Below are 20,452 nucleotides of genomic sequence, written 5' to 3' on the forward strand. Positions count from 1 at the left end.
ATAATATCTATCAAAAAATTACCTTTTTTAAAAAAAGGTAAAAAAAAGGCGCCAAGTACACGCTCTTATCACAACTAAAACAAAACAGTATTGTTTTACTTTTCAAAAAAATTGTCGTATATATTAAACCTTTCAAAAAAACCTGTCGTATAGGTATATTAAAATTTTCAAAAAAAGCTATCTTATATACTTCTTACAAAAAAATGTGGTATCAGGAAATGGCACCAAGTGGGACTAAAGAACTATGAAAAAACTTGCACACTATTTCTATAAAACTCTTGTACATAAAGCTCTCGTATATATAATTAATTATATTATATACTATATTTTATCATATTTTACATGTACTATACTATATATACTATATATATTATTAGATATACTATATATATTATAAAAAAATTTTTTAAATATTTAAAAAATAAAAATATTTATTAAAAAACGCAAAAAAACTTGGCGCTGCTACAGTAAACTACATGTTAATTTCATTACTTTGAGGTGTAGCAGCGCCAAGTTTTTTTGCGTTTTTAAATAAATATTTTTATTTTTTAAATATTTAAAAAATTTTTTTATAATATATATAGTATATCTAATAATATATGTAGTATATATAGTATAGTACATGTAAAATATGATAAAATATAGTATATAATATAATTAATTATATATACGAGAGCTTTATGTACAAGAGTTTTATAGAAATAGTGTGCAAGTTTTTTCATAGTTCTTTAGTCCCACTTGGTGCCATTTCCTGATACCACATTTTTTTGTAAGAAGTATATAGGATAGCTTTTTTGGAAAATTTTAATATACCTATACGACAGGTTTTTTTGAAAGGTTTACAGATTTACGGGACATTTACACGTTAACTATCTTCATTCCAAAGGCATTAAATTGCTAAACCAGGGCTGACGAAATGTGGCTCGCGAGCCGACCCCTACTTCGGACGCTTCTCCCTCCAACGCGTCAGCCGGCAGAACCGACCGACGTCTGTCAGGACCGTAGATAGCCCATCGTGCGAGATTGCGGGGCCATCGTGAATTTTTGGAAATTTCGATGTTTAACGACGTAGTGAATGTATCGTGAATAAAATGAGGAATAAAAATTCTAATGTGACAAATGGATGCGCTTAGTATTGCTAATAAGTTCTTCAATGTCAATATTAATTTGCGTTGAAGCGAGACGAAGTTGATGTTCTAACACTTCATTGGACAGCGAACAACGTTGAGCAGATTTGATGTGCTTCATAATAGAAAACGTGCTTTCACAGATGTAAGTTGATGCGAATAATGATTTTATATAAAGTGCAAAGTCAATGAGTTTCGGATACCGATCTTGTGGCATAACTTCAAAAATTTTTGAGTCTGTCTCCGTTCTCGATAGCATAAATGGATCGTTTTGTAGATTGCACACTTCTTTTTGAAGATTACTTTTAACGCACTGAACATTTATTTTCATTGGGTTATTGTAAAAAATTAAATCTGTTTCTATAGATTTAAAATCTTGAAAACGACGGTCGAATTGATCGGAAACTTCAGAAATAACGGAAGTAAATTTTGAGAATTTTATTTCCTTGAACTCTTTTTTCAGTTCAGAGCAACTTGGAAAATGGCAAACATTTTCGTTGTTTAATTGGCATTTAAATAATGTAAGTTTGCTTCGGAATCCATTAATATTTGCCAGCATATCTGAAATAGTGCGACCTTTTCCTTGCAAATTTAAATTTAAATTATTCAAGTGATTTGTAAAATCCGTTAGAAATGCCAATTCTGATAAAAAAGATGGATCCTGTAGTTTTTTTACGAATTTGGTAGTATCCGATTTGATTTCTTTACTCAAAAACTCGGCAAGTTCTTTTCTGAGTGCAAAAAAACGAACTAAACATTTTCCAGCACTTAACCAACGAATTTCAGAATGAAGAAGTAAATCTCCGTATTCAGCTAGTTCTGACTCTATAAAAAACAGATAACTTTATTTTAATAAAAGTGTCAAAATGTCTAAAAGAAAGAGCACCGAGAACCGCGCTTTCAATAAGAAGTGGGAAATAAAGTATTTCTTTATTCAGAATTCGGACGAGAAGCCGCAATGCGTATTATGTGAAAATTGTTTGAGTAATAATAAAAGTTCAAATCTTGTTCGACACTTCTCTTCACTTCATGAAAAAACATATGGAAATTACTCTGATGACAAGCGACGCGCCGTTGTAGACAAATTCAAAAAAGAGATGCAAGTGTCTGTGCCAGCATCTCTTAATAAAAAGAGTTTAACTGCATCATATGCGGTGTGCTTGAAATTAGCAAAAGCCCAAAAATGCTTCAGCGATGACACACTTGTTAAAGAATGTGCAATAGAAATGGCAAAAGCATTCGACCATAACAATGCTGCTGAAGATTTCGCAACAGTTGCCTTGTCAAAACAAACTGTGAAAAGTCGAATTACTGACATGGGCGATAGTATAAAAGAGAAAATGAAGAATTTAGTTGTTCACTGTCGGTATTATTCTTTGTGTATGGATGAGAGTACTGACTGAACAGATATAAGTCAATTACTTATTTTTATTCGTATAATAATGGACGACTTTTCGGAATATGAAGAACTACTCGCTGTAATTCCGTTGCATGGAACAACAACAGGCCAGGATATTTTTAAAGCTGTAAAAAAGTGTATCGACGAAATTGATGGTTTCAAGAAATGTTCTGCTATTGCTACCGATGGAGCACCGGCTATGATTGGTAGCGAAAATGGATTTGTTGGTCACTTAAGAAAAAACGGTATAAATTGTTTAACTTTTCATTGCGTTATTCATCAGGAAGCATTATGCGGGAAAAGTGTTAGAATGCTGTCCGCAATGAAAATTGTAACAAAAATTACGAACCTTATTCGCGGAGGAAATCGGTCGCTGTCTCATCGAAAGTGGAAAACATTTTTAGAAGAAGTGGATGCTGAATACGGAGATTTACTTCTTCATTCTGAAATTCGTTGGTTAAGTGCAGGAAAATGTTTAGTTCGTTTTTTTGCACTCAGAAAAGAACTTGCCGAGTTTTTGAGTAAAGAAATCAAATCGGATACTACCAAATTCGTAAAAAAACTACAGGATCCATCTTTTTTATCAGAATTGGCATTTCTAACGGACTTTACAAATCACTTGAATAATTTAAATTTAAATTTGCAAGGGAAAGGTCGCACTATTTCAGATATGCTGGCAAATATTAATGGATTCCGAAGCAAACTTACATTATTTAAATGCCAATTAAACAACGAAAATGTTTGCCATTTTCCAAGTTGCTCTGAACTGAAAAAAGAGTTCAAGGAAATAAAATTCTCAAGATTTACTTCCGTTATTTCTGAAGTTTCCGATCAATTCGACCGTCGTTTTCAAGATTTTAAATCTATAGAAACAGATTTAATTTTTTACAATAACCCAATGAAAATAAATGTTCAGTGCGTTAAAAGTGATCTTCAAGAAGAAGTGTGCAATCTACAAAACGATCCATTTATGCTATCGAGAACGGAGACAGACTCAAAAATTTTTGAAGTTATGCCACAAAATCGGTATCCGAAACTCATTGACTTTGCACTTTATATAAAATCATTATTCGCATCAACTTACATCTGTGAAAGCACGTTTTCTATTATGAAGCACATCAAATCTGCTCAACGTTGTTCGCCGTCCAATGAAGTGTTAGAACATCAACTTCGTCTCGCTTCAACGCAAATTAATATTGACATTGAAGAACTTATTAGCAATACTAAGCGCATCCATTTGTCACATTAATATTTTCATTCCTCATTTTATTCACGATACATTCACTACGTCGTTAAACATCGAAATTTCCAAAAATTCACGATGGCCCCGCAATCTCGCACGATGGGCTATCTACGGTCCTGACAGACGTCGGTCGGTTCTGCCGGCTGACGCGTTGGAGGGAGAAGCGTCCGAAGTAGGGGTCGGCTCGCGAGCCACATTTCGTCAGCCCTGTGCTAAACATACTCAAAATGCTTAGAGGTGTATGGTGGGGAGCTCACCCCTCTGCTTTGTTAAATATTTACAAAATGGTTATACGTGCCTCTTTAGAATATGAAAACTTTGTCTTTTCCGGTGTCCCTTATAATCTGTTTCAAAAACTTGAGCGCATTCAATTTCAGACTCTAAGACTTGCACTTGGATTTAGGAAAACTACTCCTATTAATATCCTTCTTGCTGAGGCATGTGTACTATCTTTATCTACTAGATTCTTGCTTCTTACTCGGAGATACCTCATAAGGGTCTTCTCGCTGAACAAACATCCGTTAATCACAAAATTGGAAGATCTTTCTAACATAACTTCTACTCACACCAGACACAACATTTCTAACTCTTTTCTTCTACTCAAGGCTTTTTATTACTGTCGTACTTTTAAAAATCGTATCAAATCTGAACCCATGGCTCCTGCTCACTCAATATCTTTTAACGCTTTACTTTGGACACCTAACATCAGGATCACTGATAGATCTAACTTCGATGAAAACTCTGATTCTAATCAGATCTTTAAAATGATTTACGACAATATAATCAGAAGGAAAAACGTCTTCTATACCGATGGATCCAAAAAATCCGACGGCCTTTATGTAGGGCTGGCTATGTATGCCCCCTCCCTAGAACATTCACCTTTTTATAGAATAACATCTTATGCCTCCATATTCACTGCCGAAAGTATGGCAATTGACATTGCAATCGATCTTATTATTTCCAACCACTTCAAGAGTTCTGTCATTTTTACTGACTCGCAAAGCATTGTCCGCTCTGTTGCTAATTGTTCACCACTACACTGTAAAAATGAGTTTGTCATCCGTCTTAAAAATAAACTTTACTCCGCACACTGAATATTAAGCTTATCTGGATCCCCGCTCATATAGGGATAGCAGGCAACGAAATGGCTGATCGCCTTGCAAATTTAGCCATAAGATACGGCAACAACTTAAATGCGCCCATTCCTTATTCTGATTTTTACTACCACTTCAAAGAAAAAGCATACTCAAGATTCTTCTCTTTTATTGATCGTTGGAAAAATATAAAAGGTTGTCATTACTTTAAACATTATTTTAGCAGAGCCAAAAAACCCTGGTTCCACTCCTTTCAATCTTCAGATCGTAAATTAATCTTTTCCATATCTCGCATAAGAAGTAACCATTATAACTTAAATGCTTCTCTAGCCAGATGTAATATTGTCGACTCTCCGAGATGTCAATGTAGCTATCAGTCTGAAAATATTGAGCATGTTTTGTGGAAGTGCCCACTTTATAATCCTGCTAGAGCTGCCTTTCACTTGGAATTATTAAAAGCTGGAATCAACCCCCCTTTTTCAACAACTACTCTACTAAAGAACCCAACTATCAAAACCTTACATGCATTCGAGATTTTCCTTAGAATGTCTAACTTCTCCTTTTGAATCTCCCGCTTCCTTTATCACTCCCTTCCAACCAAATGGTCGTAAGAGAGAAGACCCCTCGGAGCCACGCCATATTAAACTAAACTGTTTTTCGTTAGTGACAGGTAAATTGAATCTATCACTCAATTGTAATAGAAGAGATACTTCATTAGGAATCGTAAAATTAGAGATGTTCAGAAACCAATTTTCGCGTATTATTTCGAAATTATTCGTGAAATCAAATTTATCAGGTGTGATGTTAATGGTAATATTCTCGTTGTTATCGTTATCTGATTTCTCCAAAGACCATAATTCACCGATACGATCGTCTGTTACATTCTTGTGAAAAGAATAGTTAATCGATTTTATTCTAGATTTCTTTTCCTTGTTCCGTAGTGCAATAAGCCAATCGATTTTTCGATCCTAATCCCCAATTTTTTGGTACAACAATCTTGACACACGTCTTTCCTGACTAGTGAAAAATTCGCAAGTTAAATTCATCGGTAACAAATCAGAAATATGTTTAAAATTATTATAAATATTAATTCTTAAATGTTGCAAAAAGAGATAACCGTCGTTCAACTCCAAACGTATAATTATTATATTACTTATTATATACTATTACCCGACAAAAACAGTACGTGAAATCCACGTTACTACTATGTGGATGAATATCGTGGATTCCACATGGATGTTCGAGTGGATGATCCACTCACAAACGGTACTAGAATCCACGTGGTTATGATCATCAATTTAACGTGGAAATCCATATAAAAATTCGACGAATTTTCTAGATATATCCTCGTAATATCCACGTGAATTCTTGTTTTATAATCGAATGAATTTTATATTAAAAATAAAAGGAAACATGTAAATTGCATAGTGTTTATTTTTAAAACATTGCAATATTACAAAAAAATATATGACATATGAAATGTATACATATATGAAATAATAAAAGAAAGAACATATACTAAGTCATTCTAATATATGTACGTGCGTACATAAAATACAGAACAAATATGTAAGATGTAATTAAAGAACAAATATTAATTACATACATATGCATATAAATGAAAAGAAAAAATAAAAGCAAAAATACAGCAGTTTTAGATTCTAGTCACTTTCATTGCCTTCCGTTTGCTCATTTTGTTGTTTTCTTAATCTAAGCTCTTCATTTTCAAGACGCTTTTTTGCATCCTTTAACCAGTTCGCAACATGGGAGTCTGTAGTTTCTCTATTATACACAAAATGGAGACCTCTATCTTTTCTTTCTTGTGAATGCCTCTTTAAAGCAGCTGCAAACAAAACAGTATCATATATCATTGAATATATTCTTAACGTAAATATGTTAGGAAATGCAATATATTCTTGATGTAACTATAAAATTTAGATTGATTATAGAGATTAATCCATATATTTATATAATATTAATAATATATAAATCTTACCAATGATAAGACCATAAGATATTGTATCTTGAAATTTCTTTTTCTGAATTTTTGCTCCTTCTCTATTTGTTCCTTTTAAATTAAAATTTACTGCGACTTGGTTTGTCATCAGCTTGCGCATAATGCAATACACCGAACCTTTTAAATCTTCTCTGCCATGCTCTACTAATAATCGAATCTGTAAAACATGATAATATATACATAAAAGCAACTACTATAAATAATATTTTTAAAATAAGGAAGAGAAAAAATATTTGTTTACCATTATCAATTTTTTTTCTTCATTCAAATTGAAATCTTTCCAATTGTAGAATTCCTCCATGGAAGTTAATGGAAGACTTGGAATTCCGATAGAATTTTCACCAATTTCTTCAGGATGACACGTTGCAGCATAAATTTTTATAACTGTAACATGGAGCTTATCAATACGACTTCTCAAATCATTTATAGCAGCCATTATAGTCCTTTCGTTGAAACCGGCGATTTTGTAAAAAAAATTTATTATTATTACAATTTATATACAGGGTGTCAATTAAGTCCCGGGACGGCTGAATATTTTCTCATGTAAGGTATTTTTGAAAAAGGTCAAGGTTATTTCTGAAGTAATTTTCAACGAGGAATTCAACAATGACCTTCAATTTGACCTTGAGCTTGACCTTCAAGGTCATTTCAAGGTTAGGTTAGGTTTTTTAAATAGAAACCTCTATTTTTGATTCCAAAATCTAATAGCTGGTGTCAAGAGCTTTTCAAAACACTATAATGAAGTTATTTTTCATTAAGTACTTTTTGAGTTATGAGGCTTGTAAATTACAGTATTTTGACATAAAATACAAAATATCTTGTAAAACATTCAATTCTTGGGAATCTTACCTTAATACTTTTATGCATAAAATAATAAGACGAATCAATTGGTATAAAGAAAACACATAGTTGCTTTCAAGAAAAAGTATGCAGTTGCATGTTGCAAACTACTGAATTCCTCGTTGAAAATTACTTCAGAAATAACCTTGACCTTTTTCAAAAATACCTTACATGAGAAAATATTCAGCCGTCCCGGGACTTAATTGACACCCTGTATATTTATTATGAAAAAAAGGAATGAGATATTGTAATAATTAAGAAAAAATTGTGTTTGCTATTGAAAAAACAACTCACCATTATTTTTGAAAGGTGATTTCTTATGGGTATCTGCATATGACTTGCATGTATCTATAAAAGCACAATGAACAATAATTATTTAAAAATTATATATATATAAGTGCAATTTATTAACTTAGTAATGGTATTTCTAATATTAAAAAATAACCTTGCGTCTGTCGTATTATTGTATAAGAATTTCGATCATCACTACTCTCATGCTCAGCCATTATTTTGTCTTGCTTATGCATTTCTAAATTTTTATCAATGTTACATCTCTCTGTCTTTTTTCTAAGATTTACAGTGCCAATACATCTGACATCATTGACACTTTCATTAATAAATGAATAAGTTGGATGTATAGCATCTGATATTTGAAATTTGTATGACTTGGAAAAAGAGACTACATCTAGATAACATTTAAAATTCATATGTATAATGTTAATTCATATGTATAATGTTAATCATCTTTTCAATAATATCAATGAATAATATAATAATTTGCATCGATAGATTTAATTGTTTTATAATTCTTTTAAGAATTCCATTTACATCTATATTTTTTTCATGTAACTATTGTTTACACACACACACACACACACACGCGCGCACACACACATATACACACGCACACACACAAACAATAGTCACATGAAAAAATATAGATGTAAATAAAATTCTTAAAAGAGTTATAAAACAATTAAATCTATCATTAATGCAAATTATTATATTATTCATTATTGAAAGATGATTAACATTATAGAATCAAAATAAGTATTGATCTGATATATTTCGTAAGCAAATAAGTGCCTCATACTTTGTATTTGTTTTATAGAATTCATGTTACTGTCACATCTAGTCATAATATGATTGTTGCTGTATTTGTAATTATTTTCATGTGACTGTGGTGTTTCTGCCCTTGAATTATTGTTGTTTGGTACATATAAAACTGAAAAAGGAATGATAACATTTATCAACAATGCAACTATTAAAAGTACAAATATTGACAGTAGTTGCATTGAAGTCAGAATGACAAATACTCTGACATGAGATGTTTAACAATCAAATAATAATGCTTTACCTTGCGTTGTATAATTGTCGTTGATATTGTCATTATTGTCGTCACTTTCACAAAGTAATGTGTTATTGTTCTTATTATTAGCTGAAATGTTAAAAATAAGTAAAAACATAGAGGACATAAAGAACAATGGACAAGAGAAAATAAAAATTAGAATTTTACAAGAAATGATATTTATAGTCCAATCTTATTATTAAGATTATCTAAAGTGTAGGCTTGGATTGTCTTAAGAGTTCTTTCAATCAATAAAATGACCTAAAACATCTTAAAACAATCTTCAATATAAGAATGGATTATGAATACCATCTTATGCCCATTCTAGGAAGATGATCCTATTTGTGGCTCATCCGAGTACATAGTTTAACAGGTAAAATTATACCGAAGTTGACTTCTAATCGTATCGAATAACCGTATCGAATAACTATTTTTAATTGTAAAAAAAGAAAATATATTTGATACAGTTGATACGATTAGAAATCATTTCAATATAATTTTAACCTGTCAAACTATGCATTCAGATGAGCCATATGTAGGATCATCCTCCAGTCTAGAATGGGCATTAGATGTTATATTAAATGTAAAAGAGTTTTAGTTGCACATAAAATAAAACAAATGTTGCAATTCTGCCAAACGTCACAGTTTATCTCAACATACAGGAAGCCCATTTATATAAAAACCTATATAATTACAGATAATGTATAAACTTTTTTTTTGAATGTAAGAGATAAAAATAACCATGCATATTTAAAAAAAAGTGATACATATTAATAAAGAAAAGAAATATATTAAAGAAAAATAAGAGTCAGTATTTTAAATATAACATTGTAATATAATTTCTATAAAAGCAATTTCTTAAATATGCAAATATTATATTAAATATTTCAATTAAAATATATTTGAAATTCATATTGATAGACAGTAACATATAAGTGATAAAGTCTAATAAATTAAAATATTATGTATATATATGTTACAGCTTTTTTTGCAAAATTAGCCTTTCTGCAAAAAAGCCTATATCTCAAAAAGGCTACGACATATATAAAGTATAATAGAAAAGAAAAAAAGAGAGAACTAATCACTTATTTTCAAGTTTCTTACAGCAGGTGCTCTTAATTCTAAATCACTGTTCGAATCGTCAGCATATGCAATATTTTTTTTGCGTCTATTACATGTTTCAGTTAAAGAAGGGCTATATCTTTGAATAACAGATCGTTGACGCTTTACTTTTCTGTCCTTATCTGACTGTGATAGATCTGAGACATTTAAGGCTTTTTCTGCTTCTTCTTTAGCTCGCCTTACAGATTCTATATAATAATTAAACAAAAAAGCAAGAAAGTATGCAAATTTAAAAGTAAAAATTAATCAATATGAGTAGTCTTGCAAATTAATATTACATATTGGACGATATTGCCCTAAATATTTCTAAGAAAAGAAGCTTTACTGAAGTTGCTGGATGAAATAAAATAGAAAGTATCATATATATTTCTATTAAATTACATTAAGAAATTAAAAGTATAAGGAACAAGAGTTTTTATATATTCAGTATTAAAAGCTAGTTTATGTATAATTGTTACATAAGAAAGAAAAGTTAAGAAAAAAAAAGCCAACAGATTATTTACAATAATAATCATGCATAATGCTAAAATATATATATTTTATATAGAATACCCAAACAATGGGGCGCATTCTTTCTCAACTTTACACCCATGCTGCCCATTTTCTATTTGATCTAAAAATTTTTGAAAAAATCTTAAAATTTACAGAAAAATGTAAGCTTTCCAATGGCGCGTGGCAAAATTATCAAATTCAATTGGATCATACTTAAAATTTCAGAAAACCGAAAAAAAATAATAAAAACGGTAATTATTCAAGTGTAGCGATTATTCATTCGACGTTTTTCTCTTCCAATTAACACTTTCGAGTACTCTGTTTATCTGTGTCTATATATATATAATATAATTACTTACTACAAAACTTCAAAATTTTAACATTTTTATATGTGATCCAAGTATCAGTTGGTTTCTTCTTTTTTTCTAAATAATCACTTAGTTTTGATTCGTCAGGAGGCCATTTGCACAAAGTTGCGAATGTAACTTGTTTGCCATCTTTTGCATGCATCTTTATATTTTTTAACCATGCAGTACAAGCTGGCACTGCATAAACATTTGATTCGACTTCATCATGTAACTCTAGTACAACATACTGTAATAAAATACAATATTTCCTTTTATTACCTCTTTCTCTCTCGCACATTATTTTTGTTTATCAACTTACCGGCTTATCCGCTTCTACTTGTATATCTATCTCACTCATGATAAATGGATAATAAAAATAGTAGAAACAAAATACGAAGAATAATATACTAAATTGCACTACAATTGCACTCTTCTACTAATAATAAGATTTCCGCTATCTCGTCCCTGCTCAATCTTTGTCAGCCATCATAGCATTCCATAGCGACGTAAGGGTAAGCGCCTATCGTTTCGCGCTATTCGTTTGGATAAGTCTTAAGGCGTAGCCATATTAGACTACGCATTGACGGGCTTAAGGGAATAGACCAATCACAATTGAGTCTTAGTTGAATGAACAATTGAATCTTAATGAGGATAAACGACTGCAGTCAGTTATAAGTTATTTGAATTGATAGATACATAATATTTGCAATGTCAAAACAGGTATGCTTATTTTTTTACTATTACTATATTAATATTACTGTTAATTTTTTAGTCGCTATATGATGTTTATATTAAAACATTTAGGTCTGTTTCTGTTGAAAATATTTTATGTATAATGTTGTTATTTTTTAGAGGTTATGGAATACAGAATGGAAGAGGATGAAGAGAAAATCTAATCAGAATCTCCACATGTTAGCACAGGAAGAATATTTTCAATATATTGCTGAAAGGAGTGCTTATTATGATGTAAAAAAAAAGCGTTGTAATGAAGAACAACAAAATAAAAATGAAGATCAAGATATAGATATTACTTTTAATGATGATTTCATAAGCAACAATAAATATTGTAATTACATATCTATAAATATTTATTAACTTTTGCTCTAATATTATAGTTTATAATTGTTATTCACATTAATGTAAGTTCATTAATGTATTAATATAAACTTTATTTTTTGTAGGTCATGATTACAGAAGCAATGATCAATTTATTACTCAAAAAGACGATGAAACACAGTCTTTTCATACAAAAAGTACAAATATATTAAAAATGTGTTTACCTAGGGATAAAAACAGAAACACATATGAAATAGAGAACTTTTTCTCTAGTAACGTAACTGCTTCTACTAGTGATGAAACATTACATGAGCACAAAATAAATGTGAAAGAAATAAATCAAAAATTTCTTAATTTTGATTTGAAATTAGTTAAAGATCTTAGAGTATGGGCTCTGAAAAGAAATATTACACTTAATGCGTTATCCCATCTTTTGAAGATTTTAAAGAAATATAACCACAAGCTTCCTATATGTGCGCGCAAACACTCTTAAAAACTCCAAGAAATACTATATTATTAATCAGAGAATTGGAAGATGGTGGACAATTCTGGTATAATGGTATTCTTTCTGGACTGAAAACTGTATTGTCCACAGAGATTTTGAAAACAATGTCAAATGTAATTGAAATAGACGTGTTTTTCGATGGTTTCTCACCCTATCACAGTATACGGAAATGTTTATGGCCAATTGCTGGTTGTATAGCTGGTAAGAAAGCTGGTAAGAAGCTTTCATCATAGCCATATGGTGCGGAGAAACAAAATGTCCATCAAATCTTGATACTTATTTAGAAGACTTCATCAATGAAAGTTTAGAACTAATGAATGGTTTCTCTATTAAAGATAAATATTACAAATTAAAAATTAGAAACATTATTGCTGATGCTCCTGCTAGAGCGTGGTTGAAATGTGTCAACCAACATGGCAATAAATTTTCTTGTGAAAGATGAGTGTTATTAAATGTATATTTTTTCTCTTGAAAAATGAATATAGAATAGTTTATTTTTAATAAATGTTATTTTTATATTCTTATTATACTTGTTTAAATATCTTTATTATTTCTTTGAATTCAGAACTTATGTAGCATTTTTCTTATTACTCAACATACAAATAAAACTCATTTCGCATAAAATCAGAAAAGTTCAAATAAATTTATATAAGAAAAATTAACATTAAAAGAATAATTTATATTTATATTATCATGTTTATTTTGCTTTTCCAAATTATTATTTTACAAATACATATAAAGTGCAGATATGAGAAAACAATAAAGAAGTTAAAATAATAAACAATATATCAAAATATTTTTAATTAATTTTTTGGCATTGTTATCGTTTTCTCAATTGTTAATTAAAGATTATTTTAAAATTAATGTATGTATGGTTATAATAATATTTTAAATACTTTGTATAATATTAAATATTTTGTTTTGTAGGTGTACTATCAAAGGTGTATGGTTTGGCAATCGAATGACGTATCCTCCTCATGAAGAGGCACTTTTACGGACCGATGAATCTTTTTGTAAACAAACTCAGAAGGAATATCATAAAGGAATAAGTTCTTTGATCACGAGACTTCAACTGAAATCTTTAACACAATTTCCTTTGGAATCATTTCATCTTTTATACCTAGGTATTATGAAACGAATTCTTTCTAGGCTGTACTGTGTTAAGGCTAGCAAATACAAATTGCCTTGCGATATTGTTTATGAAATAGGTAATTTTTCTAATTCTTTAAGATCTTTTTTTCCCTCTGATTTTGCTAAAAAATCACGTAGATTGAGTGATTGGAAATATTACAAAGGTACAGAATTTAGAAGACTCCTATTATACACTGAAAAAAAAATTTTCTAAATTTTAGTAAATATATTTACTAAAATTAGATGTACTTAATTTAAATAAATAATGTTTATAATATAAAACTTCTCAATTAGACTATAGTAAATAATGCATTAAAATTATAAAATCATTTTTTGTTAAAAAATTTACTTAAATCAAATTCAGGTTTAGTATATTACAGTGCAATAGTTGTTGAAATGTAGTAAATGAATTTTTTAAATACTGAATCCGAATTTTTTAATTTTAAAAACAGTGTTTTAATAAATATTTGTTTAAATTTATGTTTCCAAACTTTTAAAAATAATGAATAATGCACTTATAAAAAAAAATATTTTCTCAGTACAATTTATTACATTTGGGGAAACATATGCTGGAATAAAATTAATATATTCAATAACAAGAGAAAGAATATTTTATTTGGAAAAATATATTTACTAAAATTAAGAAAATTTTTTTTTCAGTGTAGTTCAATCGTATATTCAAGATCTTAAATTTCGTCGTGGGCATTCTCAAGACTCCACCCAACCAATGAAATAACTGTACAATACGTTTTGAGACCGTACTTAATATGATCTTGAATATAAAATCGGACTATAAATATACCGGCCTACGACATACGTTAGTTTATTGGAAACTGAAATTTGCGCGCGCATAACTTCTGTTTCTTTACGCGCGCGTGATACTACTTTCTTTTGTTTCTGCCGCAATCGTCCATGCCGCAAGTGCCGCCGGACACGTTATTGTTCGTACATGTTAAGTCTAAGCGGCAGTGCGACGTAGAAAAATTTGTGCTTGAAGATAATAATTAAGAAGCCTTTATCATTCAGAAGCCTTTTCAAATACAGTAAGTATGCATTCACAGTATTCATATAGTATTTGCCATGAAGTAAGAGTAAAGAGACCTAACTAGATTTACAATTTCATTATTTTATTCACAATTTCAAGATGTTGCATGATCAACAAAATGTTGCAAGTTATTCCATTCGGCGAATCGGAACATTTTTCATTGCCACTTTTCATCTATGCAGTTAGGTTAGATTATTCTTACTTCATGGTATTTGCATATAAATATAATATTTATAAAAATGTATTTATGTATGTATATAAAGACGTCAGCGACGTATATACATATACGATTGAAAATCGAGTTTAACACATGTAAAATGTGAATAAAGTGATTATTATGCTCATTATTGTGCTGTTCTAATTAAAGAAGTTAACTAGAGTTACATTCCAAAACGTCCTCTCCGAGGAAAATTTTATTCGATATAATATAGTATACATTATGTGTACTATATATTTCTAGTAAAATTTTCCTCGGGAAGGACATTTTGGAACCTAATCTAGGTTAAGATTTTAAAGTCATACAAGATCTAAAATCGTATGTACAAGTAATTTTAGTCATAATAAGGCATATATGATACGTGCATCACCAATCTGTTTTTTTATCGTGTATGATTAAATCGTGCATTATTATTTATATTATTATTTATATTATTATTTTTTTTACAGCTTCTGACGTATCTTTTTTCAAGACGTACTTTTTTATATATTTTACTCTCAAGAGATTAAACATCTTATAAAAACATGCAGATTAAGGATATCTTGCAACAATTGAGTCTAAACATTTATGCTGATGTTTTTGAAAGTAAGTAATTAATAAGTGTTTTTAAACATTATCATCTCCCAAAAAAATTATTATGACACAATACACAATTTTTTTAATTTCTACCCGTGGTGAGATTTCCAACCCGGGTACATCAGCGTTTTTCCTCCTCTATCTACGCATACAGAGACGCTCTGTCTATCCGAGTTTATCACACGGATAGACAGAACGTCTCTATGTGCGTAAGTGGAGAGGGAAAAACTTTTAATACTAAAAAAAAGTGATTAATTGGCCAGTATTATAATACTAAATCTCTATAAGGGTTTATTAAGTCTATTATGTCAATCTGTGCACATAATTTCTGTATATTATTTGTTATAGTATATTATCTTTTACTTATTTTATTATGACGTTTCATGTAACGTTGCCTTTAATTATAAATATTTTATATAATATTCTTTACACAACACACACATACACATTTTAAACTCATTTTATTCATTTACTAAAAAGTACTGGATATTAATTTTTTTTTTAATTTTATTTTAATTGAAGAAAATGGAATCACAATGGAGCTGTTAAAACATTTAGATGACAAATTAGTTGCTGAACTTATTCCTGAAGTGGGTCCACGTATAATTTTTATGTCATATTTGAAAAAAAATTATTCAGAAAAGAAAAAACCAAGTACAAGCTCAGATACAGAAAGTAAAGTAAGTTACGTTAACAAATGCTTAATTCATTGTTGTTTTGTTCGAATTTAATTCTAATAAAATGCATTTTCTTAGTGCAAAATATTAAAAAAATAATTTGATTTGACATTTGTATATTTTTTAGAGCACGGAAAGCAGCCAATATTTTACTAATATTTATAATGAAAAATTTCAAAAAATGCAAGGGTCAAGTATTTGTAAAAATAATAACGAAAGAAAAATATGCAAACAAAATGCTTCTATTCCTGAAGATATGTTTGTAATAGAAACAATGCCTAGCATTGATGATTTATTACAAAGATCAAAAACAGGTAGAATAATTTTATGTAGTAAAACTACAGAATTGAATGGATCAATGAGAAATAAGTTGTGCAACATAATTGTCACTTATATGGAAGACCATAATATTATGTATGTTTTTAATGTTACTATTATAATTATTTTTATTGCAAAATTTATTGTTATTTTAATAATTTTACATGTTAATAATTATGTAACAAGTCGGAATAATTTTTGCAGTATGACAAATGAAATAGCCAAAGGCATTGCACAACTAATTGTTAGGACATTTCCTTCTGAAGCTGAAGGTACCTATTTCATAGAAGGAAAAAGAAAAATCAATACTCCAAATAAAAAGTCAATAGCTGCGAAAGGCAAACTGCTGTCATGTTGGCGCAATAGAAAATATGCCTTATTAAAATTAAAAGACAAATTGATACAGGAACATGAAGTAGATTATTCCGATAATTTGTCTGATGATGATGGTAGGTTTTTCAGTAAAACATCTTTGCGAGTAAATATTAAACAATTATCGAAGAAGCTCTTTATCAAATGTCAAAGCAGATGTTGGTACCTAATAATATTTTTTGTGTTAGAAAAAACTACACAAAAAATATTTGGAATTAAGATCGACTTTGACTGATAAAGGCCTTCTGCGATTAATTAATTGTTCACATATCGGTCCATATCTCACTTATTATTGAATAATTATGTTTCTAGTAAACGATGAAGATATTAAAAAAGCTTTGGATTGGTTAAAAATTAATCAAGCGCCTTGGGAAATAGTTTTGGAAAAATGGAGTTTGACCTCTAAATATCGATTACAAGTATTAATAAAATCTTCTGATAAAATACTGAGTAACATATTTGAGGAATGACCGCTTTTGAAACATCCATATGGATATAAACTTATCAAACATGATTTTGACCAAATGCAGTTAACAAATTTCTGTTTAACTTCTGAGAAATGGAATGAGTTTTTTAATATAATCAAACAACGTACACAATTTATGAGAAAAAATGATGATTTCATAGATTTAATAGAAAAATTAAAATTAGATATATCTGAAGGTGAAGTAATTCATATATTTATAATATATATATATTTATATTATATTTATATTATATTGCACTGTATACAATGTAAATCACTATTTGGTCATGATTATTAGTTACTTGGTAATTAATACTTGGTTAAAATGTAACAATTTTTTATTTTTTGTAGATTCCAAATTGGTGATAACAATACAACTTCTTTCGTACATGATACCTCCGAAGCAAAAGATTAAACAAAAAGGTTCTTTGACAAAAAAACAGTACACTAAAGCCTCCATTGCTTTGTCAAGAGATAGCATGATAAAATGTGTACCTGTTAGTATGTGATATCTAAAGCTTTTATTTCGATATTTATATATGTTCTAGTAAAAAACAAAATTTGAATATTTTGTTCCAGACTTCTGCTGATATTACGAAGATTCGTCAAGAAGCTAGCGATAAAGCAAAAGAAACACAAACATCTGTACAACCTTATATAATAATTGTGGGATCAATTGAAAACGTGTCCGGCTCATATGTCACGATTGATAAAGTTTTGTATTCGACGGAATCAACATTAGAGGCTTTAGATATTTGTTTCAAAGCTTTCCATGTTTTAAAAATTAACTATCCAGATGCTAGTAAACATTTATGGATGATTATACAAAAAGGATTATACAAGTTCAACACACAGTGGGACATATTATTTTTAAATACAGAATATTTGTTAAAGAAGCTCACAACAAATACAAGTGAAAACGACGAAGTTACAATGAATTGAAGTAAGTTGCAGTTCTTGCAGTCTTTTTTTGATTTTAAAATTGAAACGAATGATTTTGTTTTTTGTTTATGCAACTATATTTTATATAGATGATACAGTTTATAATATAATTTTATTTGTTTTATTAATTTATATGTAATAGTTTGTAAGTTGAATACTCATTAATACTATTTCTAAAAAAGTTTTTTTTTAAACTTATCTACAAAAATTTTATATATTAAGCTAACTACATATTTCATTAATATAATTTATAAAGTTTTATATCCAAAATGTATAATTGCATGTTTTGTAATGCGAGATTTTTACAATTTAAGTATCTCAAATGCCACATTAAACTTAAGCATATTGAACAATTATATTCAGAAGTTCAATGTAATTTTTTTAATTGTACGCAGTCATACAGTACTGTTTATTCACTATTTTGACACATATCTATAGCTCATGATACTGAATCAAATAAAAAATATAAAACGAATAATAAAGAAACCATACCATTAAACGAATCGGTAATTAAAATAACAAGTTCTCAGGATATGAACTTGGTTGACCATACTACAAGTTTAGAACCTATATTAAATGTTAACGAAAATTCTAATGCTTTTCTTGAAAATTTCAAATCTAAAATATTAAATCTATCATTATCTTTAATAACAAAATTATATTTCTTCGAAAATTTAAATAGGAAGAATGTCCATGAAATTACTAATCAAATTTTTTATACTTATTTATCTGAAAGTTTTAAAATGTTAAAAAAAAAATATGGAAATACAAATAACATAAGTAATGACTTAAATGTTATAAAAAGTAGCTTAAAAAATTTAAAAGTGAATATTATACTTTGAAATATTTAGTTAATACTAATTGTTTAATAAAACCGTCAATAATAAAAATGCATTCTTTTTTAGTTCCAAGAAAAAAAAAATTGAAAAAACAATTGGTTTTACATCATAAAAAAATTGCTCTAATTCCTATAAAAAATGTTCTACAAAAATTTTTGGAACTACCAAACGTTTTTACTAGTATTATGGAATATATTAATGACTGTAAAAATAACACTACATTGCTAACTTCAGTTTACCATGGCAAAATGTGGAATTCTATAAAACTAAAACAAAATGAATGTATTCTACCAATAGCATTATTTTTTGATGATTTTGAAATCAATAATCCGCTAGGATCACACAAATCGATTCATAAGTTAGGTGCAGTTTATTTAAGTCTAATAGGTCTACCTCCTCAATATCGTAGCAATCAAGATAATATTTTACTTGTGCAACTCCATAACTATCAAGATCATAAAAAATTAGGAAATAAAATCTTGTCGCACGTTGTTGATCAGATAATTGATCTTAGTGTTAATGGAATAACTATAAATGTTAATAAAGAACAAAGAATATTCTTTCGTTTAATGTTCATTGTTGGGGATAATTTAGGCTTGAATACAATACTTGGTTTTTCGAAATGATTTAACAGTCATTATTATTGTCGCGTTTGTACAGTCACTAAAAAAGAAGTCCAAAGTCTTTTTAATGAAGAGGAAAAGTATATTAGAACACGAAATGATTACTTTAATTGTGTTATAAACTCAACGTTTGGAATAAAAGAAGAATGCATTTTTAATAAAATACCTTATTTTCATGTATCAGAAAATTTATCTGTAGATCCAATGCATGATTTATTGGTAGGCGTTTGCCGGTATGACATTGCGAAAATATTAAATAATTTTATTTATGTGGAGCAATTTTTCACTTTAGAAGTTTTCAATGAGAGATTATTAAATTGTATTAGTTTATTTCATAATAATGTACCACTATTAATTAATTCTGAATCAATTAAATCCGAAAAAATTATTATAACGGCTTCTGAAATGTATTATTTGGTAAATAATTTGGCATTAATAATTAGTGATCTTGTACCAGAAAAGAACTTAACTTGGCAACTCTATTTGTTTTTGAAAAAGATTGTAAATCTCTCATGTTTACATTTTCTCACCTCTAAATATATTGATTTATTTCATCACGTTGTATCTAAATATTTATCTTTACATAAACAATTATTTAATAATGCATTCAAACCTAAGCATCATAATCTATTACATTATGCAAGAATTATGAAAAA

The 20,452-nt window shown here is 28.9% G+C and overlaps 2 protein-coding genes and 1 pseudogene across 2 annotated transcripts; 2 read left to right on the forward strand and 1 right to left on the reverse strand.

The window, feature by feature from the left end:
* The first annotated feature begins 2,224 nt into the window (after positions 1 to 2,224).
* On the forward strand, positions 2,225 to 6,153 carry LOC136997438 (general transcription factor II-I repeat domain-containing protein 2-like). Its single transcript, XM_067348185.1, has 3 exons — positions 2,225 to 2,453; positions 2,535 to 2,771; positions 6,047 to 6,153. The coding sequence occupies exons 1-3, from the start codon at positions 2,225 to 2,227 to the stop codon at positions 6,151 to 6,153; spliced, it is 573 nt and encodes a 190-aa protein (XP_067204286.1).
* On the reverse strand, positions 4,937 to 11,521 carry LOC105674946 (uncharacterized). Its single transcript, XM_012371639.2, has 9 exons — positions 11,349 to 11,521; positions 11,042 to 11,276; positions 9,078 to 9,158; positions 8,814 to 8,945; positions 8,166 to 8,405; positions 8,015 to 8,068; positions 7,122 to 7,264; positions 6,860 to 7,037; positions 4,937 to 6,706 (listed from the first exon to the last, which is right to left on the reverse strand). Exons 1-9 carry the CDS (start codon positions 11,385 to 11,387, stop codon positions 6,525 to 6,527), a joined length of 1,284 nt encoding a protein of 427 aa, XP_012227062.2. The 5' UTR covers positions 11,388 to 11,521; the 3' UTR covers positions 4,937 to 6,524.
* An 89-nt stretch (positions 11,522 to 11,610) lies between these two features.
* On the forward strand, positions 11,611 to 19,268 carry LOC105674947 (uncharacterized; annotated as a pseudogene).
* The last annotated feature ends 1,184 nt before the right edge of the window (positions 19,269 to 20,452 follow it).

This window comes from Linepithema humile, chromosome 1, assembly GCF_040581485.1.
Source record: "Linepithema humile isolate Giens D197 chromosome 1, Lhum_UNIL_v1.0, whole genome shotgun sequence".
Classification (NCBI taxonomy): Eukaryota; Metazoa; Arthropoda; class Insecta; order Hymenoptera; family Formicidae; genus Linepithema; species Linepithema humile.